Source organism: Drosophila biarmipes, unplaced genomic scaffold, assembly GCF_025231255.1.
Source record: "Drosophila biarmipes strain raj3 unplaced genomic scaffold, RU_DBia_V1.1 ptg000008l, whole genome shotgun sequence".
Taxonomy (NCBI): domain Eukaryota; kingdom Metazoa; phylum Arthropoda; class Insecta; order Diptera; family Drosophilidae; genus Drosophila; species Drosophila biarmipes.
In genome coordinates this window covers 3,841,954-3,865,834 of record NW_026114529.1, presented here as the reverse complement: position 1 = coordinate 3,865,834, position 23,881 = coordinate 3,841,954, and the positions used below count along the sequence as shown (strand labels likewise).

Genomic DNA, 23,881 nt, shown 5'->3' with positions numbered 1-23,881 from the left:
TGAACCGAGCGAAAGAAGTACATCTTTTAATTAAATGTTCATCTGATTTGCAGAAGTGACATTTAGATTTGAGTTCTTTGGCAGGTGGGATTCTGCTAATTCCGTTTTACTACGAGTAGGCTTGTTCTCCAGCTGCCCCTGTTTGGGAGTTCTACTGCAAGTCGTGGATTCCTCAGCCGTTTATAAAGCGCTTCGGAGCAATTTTTCTGGAATCGTAATTATTCGTAATTATAATTTTTTGAGTTTCAGAAAATTTAAATTACTATTATTTGCATAGCTAGAATAACTTCTTTCTCCTTCTTACTGATAGCAATTTGACATTAATAAGGCATTTTATGATAGACATTATTCTTCTAACTCCTCTCTACATGCTAATTGATTATTAATGGCCTTCTTATTCCGCTCTTACTGTTCCAGCAATTAGTTTGTGTCACTCTCTGCTAGAGATTTCTAGCAATACATTTTACACTTCCACCCATTGTGACCAGCAACTTTCCTTTTTTAGATTATTTCTGGCAATGCTCCTGGTAGGCGATAGAATGTCTGCACTGTCTGCAATGTCTGCACTAAAGATATCTGCTAGGCTATGCGCGATTGAAACAAGGCGAAAAGATCGACACAACCAAAGACTGTGCGAAGAATGAGGCAAGGCAGCTTAAGTAAGACCAAATGTGTGTGTGTGTATGTATTGGGAATGGTCTTTTATACGGTTGATGACTATAAATAAACTTTTCAAAGGACTGGCAACCCAAATTCGGTGGGTCAAGCGAAGTTTGCTCAGGAAGCAGGAGTGAATATGCAACTTCGTCACCCGCAACCCACTGGATTTATTTAAAACATTGCCTAGCCGCCATATAAGTAAATTGTGGATTTTATTCCAAGAGCTTTTCTATTCAACATGTTACCAACTCTCTTTGGTATTCAGAGTTAGTACTTCAGGTATTTAGATTTCGTATTATTTATAATCTAGTATTTTTTGTACTCTTAGTATGATCGTTGCTTGCCGACCTGTTTGATGCAACTTATTAGCGATGATCAGCTGAGCTCCTGCTGGCAACTTGCGATAGACGGGCAATCGCAACGAACATTTAAAACAATAACAAACAGTAAATTGACCAAACTCAATATGAATAAAAAAAACACTATTGAATAAACTGATAAACGTGTATCATTTTGCAGAACATATGTGTGAAGCACTTGATCAATTATTTCTAAATATATTAATGGAATAATTCAATAATACTTTTAGCTCACGTATGTCAAAACTCTTCTCCGTAATAGTTAATCCTGTTACAAAGCATGAAACAATTCAAATTACACAGAACGCGTTTGCCTATAGAAACAACTCCTCTCGTTAAAAAAAAATCCCGAAAATAGCGCATAGTGTAAATTTACCTTAAGTACTAAAAGAGTAGGACCACGCGTTTTAACCTGTATTCCTGTTTCTACAGTTGAAAATTACTTATTTACCATTTCTAAAAGTCTCAATGTAGAGATATTTCTTCTACTTGGCTTCCAACCTTAATGACTTATTAACTGTTGATCCTCACCGATACAGCTTCAAGTGCTCAGCCGCCTCAAAGAACCCTTTCTTTCTCCAAGTCCCCGCTTCGTGGATTACTTTTTGACATTTCATCCCTACAAATTTGTTCTTCTTGATTAATGTACTTCGCAATTTGTATTTTTGCAACCACGCAGAATTATTATTATGGATAAAAACTAGGTATTGTTAACCTATTGCGCACTTGATGTAGGCCATAAGTAGTTTTAAAGTTTCATAATTTTATATGTGTTTACTGTGTAAAACTCACCTTGAGTCAGGATTGCGGTCATTAAATTTATTGCTTCACCAATTGTTTTTGGCAACTCTGGAAATTCAAAAATTGTTTTACCTTTCCCCAAGTTTTAAAAATTTTGGGACCGGAAAACTTAGTAATAGAATGGAAATCGATCGATAATTAAAAACAGATATTTTATTAGGACAATATCAAATAAATAATAACAAAATATTCAATATGGTACAAACAGGGCCCTATTTGAAATTCTACTATATTAAATTAGACTAATGGTTTCCTTTGGTTTTGATAACACCTTTCCTTCATCTAAATCGACATTTGTTGAAAACTCTTTATTCCAGGATTGTATTTCGGCGGTCCCGAAAATTTGATAAACAAGATAGGTTAATATTGAAATAATGGCGGAAACTCCAAACACGCTGCGCCACTGATCAATTGAGTCCTAAAAATAAAGATGGTAGTTTCTATGTTAATAAACTTAACAATTTGTTATATTTACTCATATTAATGAAAAAAAGTGTTTTCTTAAATCCATGTTAAGGCAAAACAGAAGGCTAACTTCGGCAAGCTAAAGTTAACACGCCCTTGCATCTTATACCGCGGCATGCAATAAAAATTAAATATATATTAAATAAATGTATGTTCAGGAAGCGTGAATGAATTAACTAAGGCAGTGGTCGGCATACACATACTATCACAAGTTTGACTCCCATTAATCTGAGTGTTCTTTACAAACTTGTGATAGTATGTGTGTTCAGACCACTGTTCTATGCTATACGTGAGTGAGCAGAGGATGGGCAGAACAAAACCCTATGCTAACTTTATAGGGCGCTGCCGACCACTGAACTAAAGTCAACAAGACGATGTCCATGACCAAATTTTCTTCTCAGCATCTTCGGTGAAAAGTGTGCAGCAAACACTGCACAACTTATGTAAGCTTTAAATCAAAGTCTTGTATTCAGTTCGTTATAATCATCGCTCAAAGGCAAAATTTCTAAAACAAAAGTTAAATTTTTTTGATAATGTGTAATACGTCAAAAGTGGAGGAATTTTTAATGTCTTCAAGAGTCCGTCTGTCCGTCCGTACGGCCACTTAGATATCGGAAACCATAAGAGTTATAAAGTGGGAATTGGGTATTTTGAATCTGGAGATTCTAGGACAGCGCTAGTACCACGTCCCTCTAACGTCCAAAGGCTCACTTTTTAACCTGACTGGCGGCCATAGTTTTTAAGATTTTAAAAACGTGTACATTGTATGTTTTGAAGCAATTTTTATCTTATTTAATATGAAAACTGACTAGAATTCATTGAAATTGAATAACTTCGCACTATAGTAAACTGGTAAACAATATATTAAATCTTAGAAAACGCTACATTTAGTTTCTTCGGTTTCCGAAAAACTTACATATTCTAACTATTTCTTGAAAATTTTTTTTAAAAAAGTATCAATACCTTTCATCTGATGTTTTTTTGTTCTGATCTGCCTATCAAAGCAGATGTACATTTTTTGGCTATGGTACACATTCGGCACGAGTCGTCACTGCGTGGACTGTTTTATACGTGCGGTAAAAAAAAACTTAACGTTTTTAACGAACTATTGTTTTCCAATGAACTTTCTTATAACCAATTTTATATGAAATTCTAAATCCAAATAACGGAGTTATCTATAGCGTCTATACCGTTTTATATAGTACCGGAAAGATAATGAAAATTTTAAGAAGTCTCCTCTCGATAGCTTTAAAGCCGAGTGATATTGCTCAAGAAAATATATTTGAAGATGTATTTCCGTTGCGAACATCTAAATTAAAACATTCGGGATTAAAAGTGAATATTACATCAGCTGCGATTCCATTCTCGGATTTTTTCAAAAGGACAATGGTATGTGCATTTCTACATTAATACTTTTGAAAATAATTATGGCTTAAATTGAAAATCGATGAGAGCTTTTTATTACTGTGGCGGGCAGTCTACTTTGTAACGAACTACTTTACATACTCGTATAAAAAGAAATGAAAATCAACTGAAATGGTCCGATCATAACGATTGATACCTAATCGAAAGGTATTGCAAAAACTAGAAGGAGGGCGATTTAAATTTGAGAAATGTATTGATTTAGTAGATCGACAGATAGATATTAAAGATTTTTGTTACTAAATTTAACTACTTCTTTTGCTAGAATTTTAACTTTTTAAGAAGTTTTTTTTTTGCTAAAAAATGTTTTCTTGAAAAACTATTTTTTAGGTGATGCTTTAAACCTAGTCCAGCCGATTACACATATAAAACATATTTCAGACGCCCCCCTTGTTTATCCTTAAATGGAACTAGGCGATTTCGCTAAGTTGTCATCGCTGGCATTCTTATAGGGAACTCTAACATGGAGCACACATACAATGCAACACTACTCGCTGCAAGCACGATCTTGAAGCTGACCAAAGCATTACATAACCATATGAACAATTACAAGACCCACAAACCCTTACCACAATTTAACGAAATTTAAAATCTGCTCAGTAACACACCAGTCAACACAAAATCAAGTGTCAATGTACAGTATAAAGAAACGATTTCACAATAAACGTCTTATTATACAGGCTAATATAAAAAATATATTTCGGTTTGAGTAAGTGGACTCTTTAGTTTCCAGGTTGCGAGCTTACACGGATTACATAACCTCACATCTTCCGTTAAAGGATTCTTTTGCTGCAAAGGAAAACATTTCTCAAAGAAAAGCATTTAAAACTTAAACTTAATAGGTATCATGCGTATATTTTTGCAGCGAAGATCATGTGATATTTCAATGCCCGCCACAAGTAAACGAAAAGTTTGTTATTATGCATTAACTGTCTAAGAGGAAATATCATGTGTGACAATGTTCGTCAGGTATTCAATTCATTTGACACCTCAACGTAGTTTCATTGTAGCCATGTCGTCATCCGCCTTGTTGTCAGCTTCGCAACACCTTTGTATTTCATTATTTGGTAGAGCCGGTGCTTTTCGCCCATGTCGTTTTCCGAATTAAAAGCCACGCAGCCACTTGGTCGCTGTTGGACTGAGGATCTCAACTTCATTTAATGGACGTGCTACTTAATAAGTTGTATTTGCTGGATCGGCAAGGAATTCATCTGGGTTCTTATTAAATAAACTTCTTTATCGGGACCTATAATCCAAGACAGTCTTTTTAACATTCTCATTCGGTTTCGCGCATTTCCCACAGTTAGTAGTTAAGGAAACCGATTCCTTCCCTTTGGGTTCCGCCGTGGTTCAACGAGATTTTTATATCGACGAATGATTTCTGGATTCAATTCTGTGCCAGAAGTCTTAGATTCCATGAATCATACATAATTCGAAATTTTAAATATGTAAAGAACTATATTCCCAATATTATAGAATATGTCGAATCTATAATTTGTTTCATATTATTTTCCCACCCATTTTCGAAACTTTCCTATGACAGCTAGATGATATAGTCGTCCGACTTTGATACAATTAAATTCAAATTTATAACTAATAAAAAAATGTTATTTCCAAGCGTATGCAGTTGTATGTTCAAAAACACCAAATGTATAATTTAAAATAAAAAATGTTCACCGATAGTTTCTATGAGACTTATAAGATATAGTTTTACGATTCGGCTAGATCCGACTTATATACTACCTGCAATAGAAAGAAGACTTTTGGGAAAGTTTCAGCCAGATAACTTTAAACAGAGAGACTAGTTTGCGTATAAACGGACAGACAGACGGAGAGGCGGACGGACAGACGAACAGACGGACATGGCTAGCTCGTCTAGTGATTCTGATCAAGAATATATATACTTTATGGGGTCGGAAGCTTTTTCTTGCAAATTTCTGACTGAAATCATTATACCCTCTGCAAGGGTATAAAAATTCTTTCTGAGAGACGGCTATCTGCATAAAAGCCGCGTGCAGGGAGCTCCCGCATTTTCGGTTACTGGTATGGATTATGGGGTCATCTATCCTCTGTTTTGATGAGATACGCATCCTGCGATAATCAATTCCCGTCATCTTGCACCCCTTTTAGATAATCCTGACGACCTTGACGTGTTTACATCTGGACACGTTCTCATTGAGCGGCCTCTCCCGGCATTTGCTAAGACAGATTTCTCCAGGACAAACAAGGAAGAACTCTATAGTCGACTGCCTCGACTTTCAGATGCCCGTTATTCAGGTAAGGGGCCAAAAGGTAAATAGAGATATATAAGCAGCAAAGCAATATTGTAGGGCACCACCTACCGGCTATTTCAGTAGATGTCTTGTGGGCGGCAGACAGATTTAAGCGTTTAAGCCGTGTGTACGAGGTGTGTTCAAAAAGTAAGGCGACTTTTCAAATTTCGCGGGCAACATTTTTTGATTATCGATTTTTTTGTTTTATTATTTAGGTTCACTCTTCCCTAACATCTGTACCAAGTTTCAATTGAATCCCCTTTTTTGTTTAGTTGTGAGAGGCGTAAAGGTAACAAGTTGTTTTGCGTGCTCAGCGATTTATTGCTATCAAAAAATATGGATCAAAGGATTTGCATCAAATTTTGAGTAAAAAATAAAATTAACTGATCCGAAACACTTGAAATGTTGACAGTGGCATACGGTGAAACTATTCTGCGTAAAAAAATGTTTACAAGTGGTACCAACTCTTCCAAGATGGCCGAGATTATGCCAATGACGAGCCTCGCTCTGGACGCCCAAGCACGTCAACAACTGATAAAAACGTTCAAGCAGTGAGGAAAATTGTTTTGGAAAATCGAATCACTATCAGAGAAGTTGCTGAAGATGTCGGTATATCGCTTGGCTCGTGCCATGAAATTTTTTTAAACGTTTTGGGCATAAGTCGTGTGTCGGCGAAGTTTGTTCCAAAATTGCTGAATTTTGACCAAAAGAACCGTCGCTTGAGCATCGCCCAAGAGCTGTCGGATGACGTCAACGACGACCCAGATTTACTCAAAAGGGTCATAACTGGTGACGAATCATGGGTATATGGTTATGATATCGAAAACAAAGCCCAAGCGTCACAATGGAAGAGCCCAGGTGAGCCAAGACCGAAAAAAGCACGCCAAGGTCGATCAAATGTCAAAGTTTTGATCACTGTATTCTTCGATTACCATGGCGTGGTGCATCAGGAGTTCTTACCATATGGTCGTACGGTCAATAAACAGTATTATCTGGAAGTTATACGCCGTTTGCGAAAAAAAACTTCCAGAATTGTGGAAAAACAATTCATGGCTTTTGCATCACGATAATGCCCCTGCTCACTCATCTTCGCCATATTCACCGGATTTGGCCCCATGTGACTTTTTCTTGTTCCCAAAGAGATTTGAAACGATTCAAGAGATAAAGACTACATCTCTGGAAGAGCTCAAGGCTATACCGAAAAGTGCTTATGGGAAGTGCTTTGAGAATTGGAAAACCGTTGGCATAAGTGTATTGTATCTGAGGGGGATTACTTTGAAGGGGACAACATTAATATTGATCAAAAAATTAATAATTTTTCTTGAAAATACAAAGTCACCTTACTTTTTGAACACACCTCGTATGCGTTAGAGTGGGCGTGGCATCTTTTTTCGGCAAGCCGATAGGTATTGATGAGACAAACACATTTCAGTTAAAATTTTGGCGTTAGAGTGGGCGTGGCACCCCGCTGAAACAAACTTGCGCTGCGCAGGAAGCCCAGGAATCTGCCTGTTCTAGCTCTTATAGTTTCCGAGATCTCAGCGTTCATACAGACAGACAGACATGGCTAGATCGACTCTATTTGATGGGGTCAGAAACGCTTTCTTCTACCTGTTACATACTTCCCGACAATTCTAGTATACCCTTTTACTCTACGAGTAACGGGTATAACTACAGACGATTAGATTGTTGGAAGCGAGCTAGGTTTACTCAGCAAGCCTTTTTAAAAGAAAGAGTTCGCCGCCAAGCATATGTCTTTATTAACTGGGCTAAGGCCACATGGAATCTCGGCGCGGAAGACAGGACTACAGTAATCTCACCGATATCTAGGGCTTGTCAGGTTCTTTACTGCTTTATATCCTATACGCGCTGAAGATTTTAGTTGGTTTTCTTTGAATACCTTTTACCTTAAAAATTGGATAACTTCTGTAGAAGTTGCTACCAACTTTGAGTATTTGCATCGAAAATCTGATCCCCGATCTCTCGGATCTTGGACCGCCATTCGTTGGTTGGTTTCTTTGTTTTGTTTTGACCATACATTCCGTAATGTCAGCTTTGACTTGGCGTTTGATTGCCAATATAATCTGCCTTCCAACTCAACCTTTTTTTTCCTTTTCGCCATATGTTTTGGGCAATAAGCTGGCTTTATCATGGCGCTTGTTAGGTTAGTAGTTATACACACTGTTTCGGATAACTTCCCCAGTTCGGTTGTGGCGTCCTCGAAGATGCCTGGAAAACTTTCTTCGTGGGCAAGTACTTCCTGTCGTCTTAAAACCCAGCAAAATCGATTGACTCTTAGTACTCCAGCTTGTCCCCCGTTTAGGTCCTTTAGGAACATAGACCACTTCTTGCTTGAATGATTTGGTTGATTACTAATACATAATGGCCACCAGAGAATCTTTTTTATACTGGCCTCGTTTCTCTGATTGTCCAGCTGGAATAACACAGTTCCAACCATTTAAGATTTGTTTTTAATTCTCCTCCTTCGAACACAACTGACTTGTGACTTCCGTAACAAAATGTAAGACCGGCTGCCTCTAGATACTTTCCCAGCGCTGCAGAGCACAAATGGTATAATATATATATATATATGGACGTTGAGGCACTTCAAACAGTACAAACAAGTGGCCCAACGACACCAAGCACATGCTTGTTGAGCGCGCGGCCCTTTTATCAATTTGGGCAAAAAATGCAAGTTCGCGAGGAAGATACATACATAAAACAAATAGAGACGGGACACAAATGAAAACAAAAGGCATAACTAAGAATTAAGCAAATGAGTTAAAATATAAGTTTTTAATACCGGGATAGATGTTGAAATGCAAATTAAATGATAAAGTTTATTATAGTTATTACATAGAACGCGAAAGGGGGGCAGACAAAAATTTGATGTACATCATGGCAAATTTAGAGGATAATAATTTCGTGTTAGTCTAACGGGAACGTTGAATGTTAGGCGGTTTAAAAGTTCTGCAGAATCAATGTCACCTCTTATAAGATTTGGTATAAAAATAGTACCAAGCATTGTTTTACGATTTACAAGTGTAGGTAAATTAAGCAATTGTAATCTACTCTCGTAGGAAGGAAGCCTTACGTTTTGATCCCAGCTCAAACTACGGAGGGCAAATAAGAGAAATTTTGTTTGTACCGACTCAATACGGTCGATGTGCACTTGATATTGTGGACTCCAAACCGACGAACAATATTCCAAAATAGGACGGACAAGGGAGGTAAATAATAATTTGGTCGTATAAGGGTCATCAAATTCTTTTGACCAACGCTTTATAAACCCAAGAACACTCATGGCTTTGTTAACAGTAGACATAATGTGTCAGTCAAATTTAAGTTTAGAGCCAAGAAGAACACCTAAATCGTTAACTGAAGTGGCGTATTCTTAAGAAAGTAACTGATAAACGTAGTAGCACCCCTATAAAAAGTCATAACGTTGCATTTAGGCAGTTCAAATTTAAAAGATTGTTCTCACACCATCCATGAAAACAATCAATATCCGACTGTAAGTTAATTCCCGACGCTATATCATTATATGATAAACAAAGCTTAACATCATCAGCATACATTAGTACACGAGAATGTGTTATGATTGAGGGAAGATCGTCAATAAGCAAAGTAAACAGAAAAGAGTGGTTAACGGAGTCAAAGGCCTTACTAAAATCTGTATATACAATGTCAGTCTGCATTTTATTCTTAAACCCATTTATTACAATAGATGACAATTCAAGAAGATTGGTGGTGGTCGATCTTCGCTTAACAAAACCATGCTGACTCGGTGATATAAGCGAGGAACATAAATGTTGCAAATGAGAAGTGATAATACGTTCAAATGCTTTAGGAATCGCCGACAATTTAGAAATACCTCTATAATTTTGGGCATCTGCTTTCGCATCTTTTTTATGGAGTGGAATAATAAAAGAGTCCTTCCAGATAGAAGGAAAAACTGATGATGAAATAGACAAATTAAAAAGTTTAAGAATCGGTTTACAAATGGTTGATGCACAAAACTTAGGCACACATCCAGGAAGTCCATGTGGACCGGGAGAACATGTTGGCGTTGTTGTTGCTAAATCTCTTACGAGAGAGCTTTCGGTGATTACAGTAGTTTGGAAAAACTCAGCTAATAAATCAGCAATTTCAGAATCCGTCGATGCCTCCATAGAGTTTAGACGTACCGATGAAGGCAATGCCGAAGCCTTACGCTTGGCATTAACAAAATTATAAAACTGTTTCGGATCGTTTGAAAATTCAAATTTACATCGACTTAGATACATAGAGTAGCAATGACTGTTGAGAACATTAAAATCTGTTCGAGCCACAACATATTTCGAAAAATCTGCTGGTCTACCCGATTTTATATACTTTTTTTAAGTGTTAGATTTAAGGTTTTTAAGTCTTTGAAGCCCATTGGTAAACCAAGTCTGTCCAATTATAATGAGAAATCATATCGTTAAGTTTATTATAGTTACATTTACGAAAACATCTCATTTTAGTTGGAGAAACTAAAGGAGAGGGTATCAGAGCAAGGGAGGCAAATTGTCAGTTCCATAGTGGGATGATATAGGTCTTCAGGTACAACAAGAGCGTCAATTCTACATACTGTGATTTCAGACGGGTCTGAAACAAACATTTTTTATAAAGCTAACTTGCTGTAACGATAATTCTAAAAGGCCATCCACAAAATCATGGGAGGATAACGGGATAGCGACAAATGAGTCAGTAGGAGGGGACCAAGAAATATTAGGTAGGTATCGATATAACAGGCTTCCAGAGAGAGTGAAAAAAAACTCCCGGACTTCAGCGCGTCAAGTGTTCTGTGATAAGTGATGAAAATCGGTCTCCATATTTGTCATTCCTTTAATGTTCGAATCTACTAATTCCTGGAGGCTAAACTCTGAAGCGATGCAATCTTTCTTTAGTAGTCTATCCGTATATATATTATATAGATATATATATAATCTTTGACTTAAAACTCAAGAACTAGCTTGTATTGGTTTCTCGTTCTTAGAAACCCAATCGCAGGATAATGACATACACTTCATAATACAGTCGTCCTCTGATCCGCGATGTGTTACTTGACAGTTGCAAGGGGCTTCAAATATTCATCGTGATACTTCGAGGATTCTACTTGCGACATTGTCCGTTGAACCTCTTGCCTTTCCACTTCCTCTTCCTTTCTAGGAAGGGAATCCCGTGCTGTTTTATAGCGGCGGCATCTCTGCTTGGATTATAAATTCGGCGCTCATCCCATCGAAACTTTCTCATTTGAGGACGAGGTGTCCTCGTTAAGATCAACCACAACCATGTGATTTTGTCGCAAAGCATTCTGACGGGTGTCCATGCCTGTCTTTCATTAGATGAGGAATCGGACCGGGATCCTTTTGCGATGGAGTTCTGCCTGTAGATGGACCGATCGATTTGCTTACATCGTCCAAAGGACCAGGAAAACGCTAATTGTATTTTTATCCAACCCAACTGACCTGAAATACTTGGGATCAGGTTCATTACAAAAAAAAAAAACAGGACCGACATGAGTTCTATAAAAGACCCATCTACGTCATCGGAAAGTTTCTTTCGTTACCCAAATTTGATTTAAAATTGGAAGGTGGGAGCGTGAAAGCAAAAGAAAATCTCTAGCCAACGGTATAAAAAAAAAATTATAGAGCGCTATAGTTGAGTGTCTCGATTCCAAGACACCCCTTACTCAGCTTTTAAATACAAAATTGATAAAACTTAAGCCAAAATGCTAGGGCACACACACAAATAAGGGCCTCGCCATAAGAGAGTTAGCCGCAGACTAATGGGGATACTGAATGATTTATAGCGAACTTTCGGTCCTTTCATTTCCTTCTAGTGCTTTTCAACAATGGGTAATCGATCTTCCTTTACTTTCTTTCCCATTTGAATAGACTGATCAGAATGGAGAAAACGATAATGCAAAGAGCGAGAATCGAAATTAGATTACTCTAATTGAAGAGAAACAAGAAAGGATATTAACTTCGGCAAACCGAAGCTTGTATACCCTTGCAGTTATAAGATATCATCAACTTTAGTAACACCATGTGAAATTTTTAAGGATTGTTTCTGACTTCAGTGATATTAAACAAATATACGAGGTGTGTTCAAAAAGTAAGGTGACTTTGTATTTTCAAGAAAAACTATTAATTTATTTATCAATATTAATGTTGTCCCCTTCAAAGTAATACCCCTCAGATACAATACACTTATGCCAACGGTTTTTCCAATCCTCAAAGCACTTCCCATAAGCACTTTTCGGTATAGCCTTGAGCTCTTCCAGCGATGCAGTCTTTATTCTTCAATCGTTTCAAATCTCCGTCCTTTGATAGGTGTCTTTAGTTTTGGGAACAAGAAAAAGTCATATGGGGCCAAATCCGGTGAATATGGTGACTGAGGCATTATTGTGGTGTTGTATTTGGCCAAAAAATCTCTCACAAGCAAAGATGAGTGAGCAGAACTCCTGATGCACCACGACATGGTAATCGAATAATCGAATACAGTGATCAGAACTTTGACATTTGATCGAACTTGGCGTGCTTTTTTGGGTCTTGGCTCACCTGGGCCCTTCCATTGTGACGATTGGGCTTTTGTTTCGATATCATAACCATATACCCATGATTCGTCACAAGCTATGACCCTTTTGAGTAAATCTGGGTCGTCGTTTACGTCAGCCAACAGCTCTTGAGCGATGCTCATGCGACGGTTCTTTTGGTCAAAATTCAGCAATTTTGGAACAAACTTCGCTGACACGCGACTCATTCCCAAAACGTTTGAAAAAATTTCATGGCACGAGCCAAGCGACATACCGACATCTTCAGCAACTTCTCTGATAGTGATTCGACGGTTTTCCAAAACAATTTTCTTCACTGCTTGAACGTTTTCATCAGTTGTTGACGTGCTTGGGCGTCCAGAGCGAGGCTCGTCATTGGCATCTTCCCGGCCATCTTGGAAGAGTTGGTACCACTTGTAAACATTTTTTTTACTCAGAACAGTTTCACCTATGCCACTGTCAACATTTCAAGTGTTTCGGAGCACTTAATTTAATTTTTTACACAAAATTTGATGCAAATCCTTTGATCCATATTTGTCGATAGCAAAAAATCGCTGAGCACACAAAACAACTTGTTATCTTTACGCCTCTCACAACTAAACAAAAAAGGGGATTCAATTGAAACTTGGTACAGATATTAGGGAAGAGTGTAACAACATAACAAAACAAAAAAAATCGATAATCGAAAATATGTTGCCCACGAAATTTGAAAAGTCACCTTACTTTTTGAACACACCTCGTATATTTCATTCTTTTTTCAGACGAATTTTTTTTTTTTTGACATTTATATGTTAGAGTAGTCCGATTTTTATTATAAAATTGAATTCAAAATTCTTAAAAATATTTCCTAACAATTTTCCGATCGTTCCTATGACAGCTATATGATATAGTCGTCCGATTTTGATAAAATTCAATTTGAAATTCAGAACTAATAAAAATTGTCATTTCCAAGCTTAGAAGGTTATATGTTAAAAAACATCAAATATAGTTTAATTTTCCTATGGGAGCTATAAGATAGTCCGATCTGACTGGTTACGACTAATATACTACGTGCAATAGAAAGAAGACTTTTAGGAAAGTCTCAGCCCGATAGCTTTAAAACTGAAAGACAGGCGGACAGACGGAAATGACTAGATCGAATCGTCTACTGATGCTGATCAAGAATATGTACACTTCATGAGGTCGGAAACGTCTCGTTCACTGCGTTGCAAGCTTTTGACTGAAATTATTATACCCTCACAGAAATGTTCCTTAAATTTTTAATTACTTAATAGAATAAGTAAGCCGTTTCTAAGATCTCAGCGTTCGTATGGACGTACAGACAGACGTACTTTGCTAGTTCAACTCTGCTAGTGATACTGAAAAGTTTCCTTCTTCCTGTTACATTATTTCCAACGAATCTAGTATTTCCTTTTACACTACTAGTAACGGGTATAATAAAACTTCATGGAAGAAGTTATTAGAAACTCATACCTACTGCCGGTCACCGTGAAGGATAATGAATCCTTAATTCGCAAGGGTAAAGTATCGCTACAAGTCAATCAAAAGTGTCTGTGTGAATAAAGCCAAAACCAAGCTACAAATCGATAAACAATTAAGAACAATAAACCTGAACAGTTCACCAACAGTAACAAATCATAAGTACAAAATGATTTTTGAAAAATTCTTTTTGCATTTACTTTAATTTTTTTTTAAGAAACTTTTGCGCATCAAAAAATTTCAGTTTTAAGGACGAGAAAAAAGTTTAAAAACTAGATTTTCACACAAAATTGGAATTTTTAATAAGTACTAAATGGGTTAAGACAAGTATTGTATCATTTAAACGGCATTTAAGTTACCTTTCTATTGATGCCAAAAAAAACTTAAGGTGTAAGAAAAATGACATAACTTTCTACTGAAGACAAAGAGATTAGGGGATCGTATAGTAGAGCACGCGACGATCAATTTAACAGAAGAATTGTTGCGATTGATAACTCCGACCAGCTTTTCATATTATATCAACTTTTCAGGCGCGAATATTTTGTCTAGTTGTGTTGGGAGAAACTTAGGTGTCACACGTTGAAATAGTGAAACAGTACCGAACGTGGTCACTCATACAAGGTGAGTTCCAAAGTAAACAGGACTTTTTTAATCTAGCGCCTTCTACTGGCGCCATCTATACCGATATCTATATCGACTTCCAGTAAAATTTTCATGATATTTCATCTATTGGAAGTGAGGTTATTGCGTTTTAAGTGTTAGTATGTTTTTGTCATCGGTGGGAAAATGAGCTTCGAACAAAGAGCCAACATAAAATTTTGTTTTAAAATTGGTAAAACTTTTACCGAAGCGTTTCAAATGATGAAACAAGTTTATGGCGATGATTGCCTATCCCGTAGCATAGTGCACGTGTGGTTTTAACGTTTTCAAAGTGGTCCTGAGGACATAATGACGATGAACATGTGAGCCAACCAAAACATGACCGAACATTTGGGCTTACAAAAGGTGTGTGCACGGTTTGTTCCGCACAAATTGACTGACGCCCAAAAATTGCTCAGAATTCAACATTCGAAGGACTTCATTACAGAGGTAAGAAAAGACCCGAAGTTCCTTTACAAGATTGTAAATGGTGACGAATCAACATGATCCCGAAACTAAACGCCAGAGTACTGAATGGAAGGCGCCGGACGAGCCGAAACCCAAAAAATCGAGCCTGGAGAAGTCAAAAGTGAAGACTATGCTGATTTGTTTCTATGATTCCAAGGGTATTGTAAATAAAGAATTTGTTCCACCCAGCCAAAACGTTAATGCGTTAATGAGCCGAAACCCAAAAAATCGAGCCTGGAGAAGTCAAAAGTGAAGACTATGCTGATTTGTTTCTATGATTCCAAGGGTATTGTCCATAAAGAATTTGTTCCACCCAGCCAAAACGTTAATGCGGTATTCTTCCTTGGAGCTTTGAATCGTTTGGTGTGCCGTAGAGGCAATTCAAAAGGCTTGCACCGGCATACTGGCGGCCATACCGGGCAACGATCTAAAACACTCGTTCGACATGCTTTTGGACCGTGCAAAACGCTGTATAAAAGCAGAAGGAGACTATTTTGAATTTATATTTATTTGTTCTGTCTTTTTTTTAAAGTCCAGTTCACTTCGGAACTCACCTTGTAATATAGTAGCATGGAGATTTTATCTATTACTGTGTTATACGATGCCGAATTCACGCTATCATTTCACGCTTTCACCCGATTCTTGTGTGTATAAACGCCATTTCGTGAATTCGACAACACACGAAAGTTGACTATGATTTCAGCCTGAAAGCGTGAATTTGTGGTACGCAACCAACTTAACGCTATGCAGACCAGGTGCCAACGTTCTTTGGCTCTTGCATTAGTGCCCAAAAAGCACTCAGTAACTTTGGAAATTAGTTTTCCCGTTCTTATTTGCCGATTTTAAATGAAGAATTTTAGTTTATCCATCGCGTTTTTTGGTTTGTTTACATTTTGTAAAAGTGTAACCAGACTTAAATACCAAATTTTACACGTCTGGCATCTCTACTATATCGCGCTTTTAAAAAATCGTGATTCCTAAATGTGCGAACTTTTTCTGGGCATTTTTTTCTGACATTGTCTTAAAACATAAACAGCAACCTAAGTATATATTCTTGATTTGAGTCATTAGCTGAGTCGACTAGCCATATACGTCTTCCCGCAATTTGTACGCAATTTAAGATTTAGATTTCTTATCTTCTTACCCACTTATTTAAGACAAATTGATACGTAAATTAATTATGTCCTGTATTTTTGGAGAGTGAGGGTTAACTTTACCATATTTAATAAAAAAAAAACGAGGTATCCAATGCGCATTTTCAGAAAAGAACATAAACCTTTATTTAATAAAAACCCATCTTGCGTGAAAACACTTAAAACTGTTCTTAATCTTTCGTGTCACCTTTTGTGTACGTAAACTTACCAAAATGTCATTTATATAAGCAATATAAGTATTAGAAGTCACCCAATTCCTTTTAAAATATGTGTGCTACAATTTTTCGTGCGAAGGTCATAGTTTACAATTCGTATTGCCTTTCAGCTGCGACAAAAGTTGTAAACTTCAGTGGAATCTGGGTGAATAGAAATTACAATCCACCCAACCTACAAACCTACAAATTATCGTTAATAAGATCTGCTACAGGGCTTGCATTTAATTAGCGGTAATCTGCACAAAAACAATCAGATCCATTCTTCTTTTTTAAAAGCAGTATTCGACTGCAAAAATTATTTTTTGTATTTCTTTAATTTAAATAAAAAACTGTTTTTTTTAATAAATAAGATTGACTTTATAATTAAAACAATGTTAATTTTAAAGCAATATTTTTGTCTAAAAATAGGAAAAATTCTTAATGCCTTACTACACTGAAGTCCAAAAAATAGACAATTGTATGGGATGTCCGCTTTTTCAGGCGTGATAACTCAAATTTAAATTTTCGAAATCTGTCGTGTATTTATAATTGCCTTTATTCATTTTTCGTCTGGGTTGTCGCCTGCACTAAAATCCAATGTGAAATTCAGAATATTTTTAATAAAAATCAATAAACATTTCCTTTATTTTTTATAAAATGAAATGACTTTAACTATTATTTACTTTTTGTTGATTATGTATGTTTGTTTGAAATTGTGTTATATTGGTTTTCTATTACCATACAATTCTTGTTTTTTGCTTTTTTTTACTGAGCAGAGCTTGCAAATAACAGTCAACCGTTTCTTGCAGTCACCAAAAAATCGTTCACCAGTAAACGAACCAATTTCGTGCTTCCTTTTTGCCCTGCTCATTCGCTGACCATTTTGCAAGGAGCGAATAATATAAGAGTCTTTTTCCTTTGTATGAGTGTTTATGCGAATGATCAGTCTACTTGTAAGCCACACATGCTTTTGTGGATTCGGTGCGTTTGGAGTGTTTGTTCTTGTGTCAAGATGGGTCGCGATCGATTGATTTTTATTTTAATATAATATAGAAGACAATAAGATACGCTCAATGTTTGCGGTGTGAAGTTAGCAGGCTCTCATGTAACAAATATAAAACGGCTTTTAATTGTCAAACATGCTGAAGTGATTTCGAGATTGACAACGACAAAGTTTAAACAAAATATGAAATAAAAAAAATTTTATATGAAACCAGTGAAGCATCAATCGTCTTTTTGATTATAAAGACTGTGACTACTGATGGAAAGCCTTTTTCATTTCTGGATAGCCAAGAGATTTTAATAAAAAATTTCGAAGAATCCCATAATTTCTCGAAATGTTAAAGGAGAAGAGCAGGTTATTAAAGAAAATATAAATGCGCTTGTAGAGGGAAAGCTTGTATCACTGAATATAGATGTTGCCACTAGAATAGACAAAGCTACTTTGGGCGTGCAAATGATACATTCTAGTTTGTCTAAAGCTGAGATCGTCATCAAGACTAGGCATGATACATTTACGGAGATCATAAATGACTATAGAATAACCATCGATCAAGTCTCCACGTAAAATCATAATGGCAAAATGTGTTTTACTGGAAACCTAAAACTATAACCAAAGCATTACAGCGGATAATGGAAAAAACATGATTAAAGCCATTCAAACTTTAAATGATGATTCGGAGACTTTATTTGACGAATTGGAAACATTGCACATACCTTATTGTCTTCTGCATTAAATTAAAATAAAAATCGATCGATCGGGATGAAACACGATGACATTTACGGAAAAAAAGTGATAAAAAAACTCAATTCCATGCAGCTAGCGAATATTCACCTTGTATGGTGAGCTGGTCGCTCGCTTTAACTGTGCGTATTCGACATTATCAAGCTAAATGAGATCAGCGAAAAAGTTTTATCCTGTCGCAAAATTTTTAAATTATTGCGCACAGAAACGAATAGGTAAGTGAAAATTTACGATTTTTATACCCTTGCAGAGGATATAATGATTTCAGTCAGAAGTTTGCAAAGCAGTGAAGAAGACGTCTCCGACACCATAAATTATACATATTCTTGATCAGCGTCGCTAGACGAGTCGATCTAGCCATGTCCGTCTCTCCGTCTGTCTGTCCGTTTATACGCAAACTAGTCTCTCAGTTTTAAAGCTATCGGTCTGAAACTTTCCCAAAAGTCTTCTTTCTATTGCAGGTAGTATATAAGTCGGAACCAGCCGGATCGAACAACAATAGCTTATAGATCCCATATGAACTATCGTTATAGCTCCTAAGGGAGCTATATGATATAGTCGTCCGATTTTGATAAAATTTAATTCGCCATTCAGGATTAATTTAAAAATGTTATATCCAAAAAAAAAAGTATTTGTTAAAAAAAACCAAAGATATATACATTTTTTAAATTTTTACCCGCTAGTTCCTATGGGAGCTATAAGATATAGTTGTCCGATCCGGCTAGTTCCGGAGATTAGATTGACTCGTCTTGTGACGCTGATATTATTATAAATGTTTAAAAATATTCAACCTGAGCAGACGTTGGTTGATCGAGGGATAACGTATAATGTGTCGATATTGTTACGAGATGGAACTCTACATATTTAATGATATAAAAATTGTTGGATTTAAAAGAGTTCCTTGCTGTACACCCTAGCATTAGTATGGATGCGGACTGGGATTGGATGGAGATATATGTTGATGCGTGCAAGGTCAGATACGAAGCGATCTTAAAGTTTCAGTATAACATTCTTCAAAATATGGATGGAGCTTAGACTAAAATGCGAGAACAGACCAAATTATATTAAAAAAAATTACTAGGACAGATCAAAATTCGATAATGTAAGTTACTTGAAAATGATGCAATGATAGCTGCAATCTACATTGACTGATTGATTGACTCGTCTAGTGATGCTGATCAAGAATACATATCATTTATGGGGTCGGAAGCGTGTGAATTCAGGCACACGGCGAAGCAGAAAGTTAATTTCGTCACTACTTTTGTTTTCTTAAATTCTTAAAATATGTCCATTGATAAACATTTTGATTTAATTTTAAACAATATAATAGTATAGGATAGTTTGCGGCCCTAGCGGCTAGACTGCTTTTTTAAGCGGTTATATCCACTTAATTAAGTCGAAAAATTAAAAAAAAAAATTTGTTTGCGTTTTTTCAATGTACTTTCCCTAAATAATGTTTCCTTATTTTCATTTTAAAACAATCGGACCTTTAGAACTGACGTTACAGTACTAAGTAGCCAAGGGTGTCCCGCGACCTTCGATTTTGCGTTGAAACTTTAAACATGTTTATCTCAAAATCGTACTTTTTCGAAAAGTGTGAGTGGTGACCATGATTTGTCCGCATCAACTAAACGGATCGATTTGAAACTTTTACTCATTTATTTCTTATTACAATAACTTATTCGTGAGCAGAAGAGTTTGTAATGTTAGTAAATGTCTATTTAAAGGCAAAAAACCAACTTACGAAGTCATTCAATAATCAATAATTCTAGAAAAAAAGGTTTGCTTTAACTCAGGAAAAGCATACAAAGGCATTAATAAAGAAAACATTTTGATTTTTTGAGTTGCGGATAAGCCATTTTAGATTTATCACGAGGTACAAAATTAGGTGTTGCGTGGAAATAGCTGTATAAGATGTCTTTTTGCATGAATATGCAACATAACAATTACTACAAATAACCAAAAACATGTACCAAAATATATGCTAAATACTGCATTTGAAAAGTTTAATATATATAAAATACAAATTCCCGATTATAGCCTATTTTTTTTGAGACCCGAGTGGATATAACACCTTTAATTCCTTAGAATACAACCACAACCCAATATAGATATAGAAGCTTTGAATTATTTTCTGCCAATGGGCATTGTTCGCTATTGATTGCAGCTGTCAATACGAAGTCGATTTCGACGAAGCGCTTCGCTTACTCTAACGCTCACAAACACGTATAGCTCTAATTTCTTCACCAAAATCAATATGCTTTGTCAATACCTTCTACTTTTTAGATGTCGGGATCTCAGATTTTTGAGTACAAATTTGAACATGCTTCGGGGCCTTCCGCTAATTTTTTCCTATTCAAAAGTAATTGTAGATACGGTTAAAGCTAAACTAAGCATTTAAGACGATAATTTTTTTCATACAAGTCATCTCACTCTGAGCCAGAACTAGAAGAGAGGGCTGGTGCTAAAGCCAAGTTAACAGTACAATCAATATGAAACGGAATGGGAAAAGTAAATCACAAAGTATTCCATCGTCTAGATACGTAAACTAATTAAATGAGTGCTGGAACTGTTTGTTTTATTGTTGTCCTAAACGTTAAATGTTTCCTATTTGAACTTGAATTGCACTGCTTTGATCCCTATATTTAAAATATATTTTTGGTTCTTATCTATTTTTTCTTAAGTAAATTACAAATAAGTTTGTATACTTTACCTCTCGAGTGACAATAAATCCAGTAGTCAACGGAGAAATAAAGGACGCAGACATATGAATTGTTTGACAAAAAGCCAAAACGGCAGCAGAATGTCCAAAATTTGGGGCTAGGTCAATTATATTGGCCATTGCTCCTGCATATGATGCAGTTATAAATATCACCGCCATAAACCAAATTGGTAACAATATGTGTACACTATCTATATAACCGATACAATATATTAAGATTCCTGGAATAATTTGTGATATAGCTGTAAATAATTTTCTTACATTAGTAAGATTTAAAATTTTATGCAATATTAACTTGTCAGCAATATAACAAAAAAAAACCGATGAAATATATGAGCAAATAAATGGCATTCCAGATATAAAGCCATTTGTTTCAAAATTAAATTTTAAAACATTTCCAATAAAAGTGGGTCCATTAACAATAAATATATAATGCACATATATTCTGCCAAATGTCGTTATAGCAATTGCCCACGCAGGTAAGGAACTAAATATTTGCAGCCAAGGAACTTTAACCTTAGAAGCATTGTTTATCTCTTTACTAACGTTAAGTTCTATGTAATTAAGTTCTTCTTCAGTAATACGAGGGTGCTCCTGGGGTGTATTAAAAGCAAGAAAATACCATAATGCACACCATCCAAGCCCTAGAGTACCTGTTGTATAAAAAACATATGGCCAACCAAATTCTGATAAAATAAATCCACACAAAGGGTATGTTAAGCCAATCCCAATGCTAAAACCTTGAAAACTTGACATGAAACGGGAACGCTCAGTAAGTGGTATCCAATAGCCAACTATTGCATACATGGCAGGCCACGTCAAGCCAGAGGCAAATCCCTGAAGAGATCTTAACACAATAACAGCTATGTAATGTAATCGAGCTGCTAACGGCATCAGAATACTACATAAAGCTGTTGCTAACTGTGACCATCCGAATACGCACTTCGTCCCAAATAATTCTGTTGCAACCCCACCTACCACCTGTGATAGCACGTAGCACCAGTAGAATGAACTTATTATAACCGACTTCACAATACTTATTTGGTCTTCATTGCCACTACCCTGAAACGAAAAATTTAAGGTAGTTATATGAAATTTGAGTTTTGTACGTGGGGCAGTGCCACAGAAATTGCTAAGCGCTAAAACTCTGATGACATTTTAAAGGAAATCAGCGCTAAGCTACTTCTATGGTACTAATGATATATTACCAAAATTGTTTGCGAGCCATTTAAATATTGGCTTTCAGTTGAATTCCGATTTGAAGTCATAGCTACCAAAGCAAAATTCATATCGTTGCGCATCATAAAAGAGACCAGAAAACCAGACCAGGAAAGAAAATAAAGCACTAGTCGAGCCGGAATTTTGTCTGCAATTAAATGTATTTTAGAATTTAAATATGTTTTAAACTTTTTTTTTTATTTTTTCTTATTAGGCAGTATATTTTCGTAAGAGTAATATATTGCGAAAGGGTGCGCTTGTGGCTAAGCCATGGAACATGGCAACATTTTAAAATAATTCCTATTGAAAATATATATTATGTTCCGACAGCCCACTTAATTGAATTCAACGCACCAGTTACGATAGCTATCGTAAAAATAGTTTAAAGATATACTAGCGGCTGTCAAATATTTTTTGTAGTATAAAAGGCCGTACCAACGTCAGACCAATCTTTTTTTGTGTGATGAATACAGGACAGCCAGAAATCGAAAGAAATATTTGGTTCTGGGCCTCAAACATCTAAGACAATCCCCAAGACATAAAATTATCAATAGTCAACGTTGAACCTTATGCTCCGCCTTCCGAAACTGCTACGTCGTTGAACATTTCCGCTCCGCGGATAACTAGCAATTCATATATACCAGTATTACAGTAATTACAACAATGGCCCAAATACAGCTCCTAAAACTACTGCTAACGTTCTTGTAAACGCTGACTTACTTATTCCACTTGCTTACTTATTTTTAACATCTGTAAATTTCCCACATTAAAAATATTTACTTCCAGACAATTTCCTATAAAAAGCTTTGAGTCCTGTATTTCAAGGCAGTAATTGAATGAATAAGCAAAAAAAAATCCGACAGTGTTATTTTTACTCAACTACTAGTACATGTGGTCAATTTTGGATGAATAAAAATTTTGAAACTTGACATTATACAACAATGTGTTGCATTGTTGTGAAACGTTATAGTAGATAATAGTATTTCCAATAACCTTAGTAACGACATTTGAGTTATTATTTGTGAAACGTTAATAGTTTTTAATTATAGTCTCCAAAAAATGTCTTATTTTTATCACGATACTACACCATTTATATAGGATTTTTAAAAATATTAAACCAAAATCCACTTGGCAGAAGCGAAGATTTGGCGATGCTTTATTTTTGTTAAATGTATTTATAACTAAAGAAAACAAAATATAAGAAAATATTAAAAATACTCAAAAAAATTATAATTTTTGCCAACCTTTTAGATAAAAATAAGTTCCATAACCGTGTCCAAACAAAGTATTGTCCAAATTTAAAAATAGGAATTAAATCGCAATTTTTTTAAATTAAAAAAAAAAAATTTTTTAATCAAATTTATTATTATATATATTAATTATATATATATATTATATATATTTATTATTTTTTAAATTATGGTACAATTAAATTGTTGTATCACTCGTAAAATTCAAAAGGTTCCTGTAGATTTTCATTTTTTGTATATACTCGTATATAGTAGTTGTCTGCGCACACCCTCCTTGTGCGCTTCGCCACTACAGTGATAAAACGAAAATGAACTGTTTTATTGCTTGAACAAATTCAATATAATATCCTTATTAAATCGGTTGAATCCAAAATTACAGCGAGCAATTGACAACCGATTCCAAAAAAAAAAGTTAGTTCCATTTCGGATTTATATTTTAGAAGCGGTTTTCCA

General features: G+C 35.7%; 1 protein-coding gene and 1 long non-coding RNA gene across 15 annotated transcripts in view; one reads left to right on the top strand and one right to left on the bottom strand.

The window, feature by feature from the left end:
• Positions 1-314: 314 nt before the first annotated feature.
• Positions 315-1,158, top strand: LOC127011769 (uncharacterized). Its single transcript, XR_007765088.1, has 3 exons — positions 315-681; positions 739-926; positions 989-1,158. It is a non-coding gene; the product is annotated as an uncharacterized LOC127011769 (long non-coding RNA).
• Positions 1,159-1,951: 793 nt separating this feature from the next.
• The window catches only part of LOC122818715 (vesicular glutamate transporter 1), a 162,706-nt gene continuing 140,776 nt past the window's right edge, over positions 1,952-23,881 (bottom strand). For 4 of the 14 annotated variants that reach the window (XM_044093780.2, XM_050889842.1, XM_050889843.1 and 1 more), the window contains 3 exons: positions 22,169-22,326; positions 20,952-22,022; positions 1,952-2,238 (listed from right to left, as the gene is read on the bottom strand). In XM_044093780.2, the coding sequence (XP_043949715.1) occupies positions 2,053-2,238; positions 20,952-22,022; positions 22,169-22,326 (1,415 nt within the window). In that variant the 3' untranslated portion in view covers positions 1,952-2,052. Of the gene's footprint in view, positions 2,239-2,295; positions 2,388-20,951; positions 22,023-22,168; positions 22,327-23,881 lie in introns of those variants that run through there. The other 10 variants (XM_044093781.2, XM_044093785.2, XM_044093783.2 and 7 more) reach the window with 10 other exon arrangements.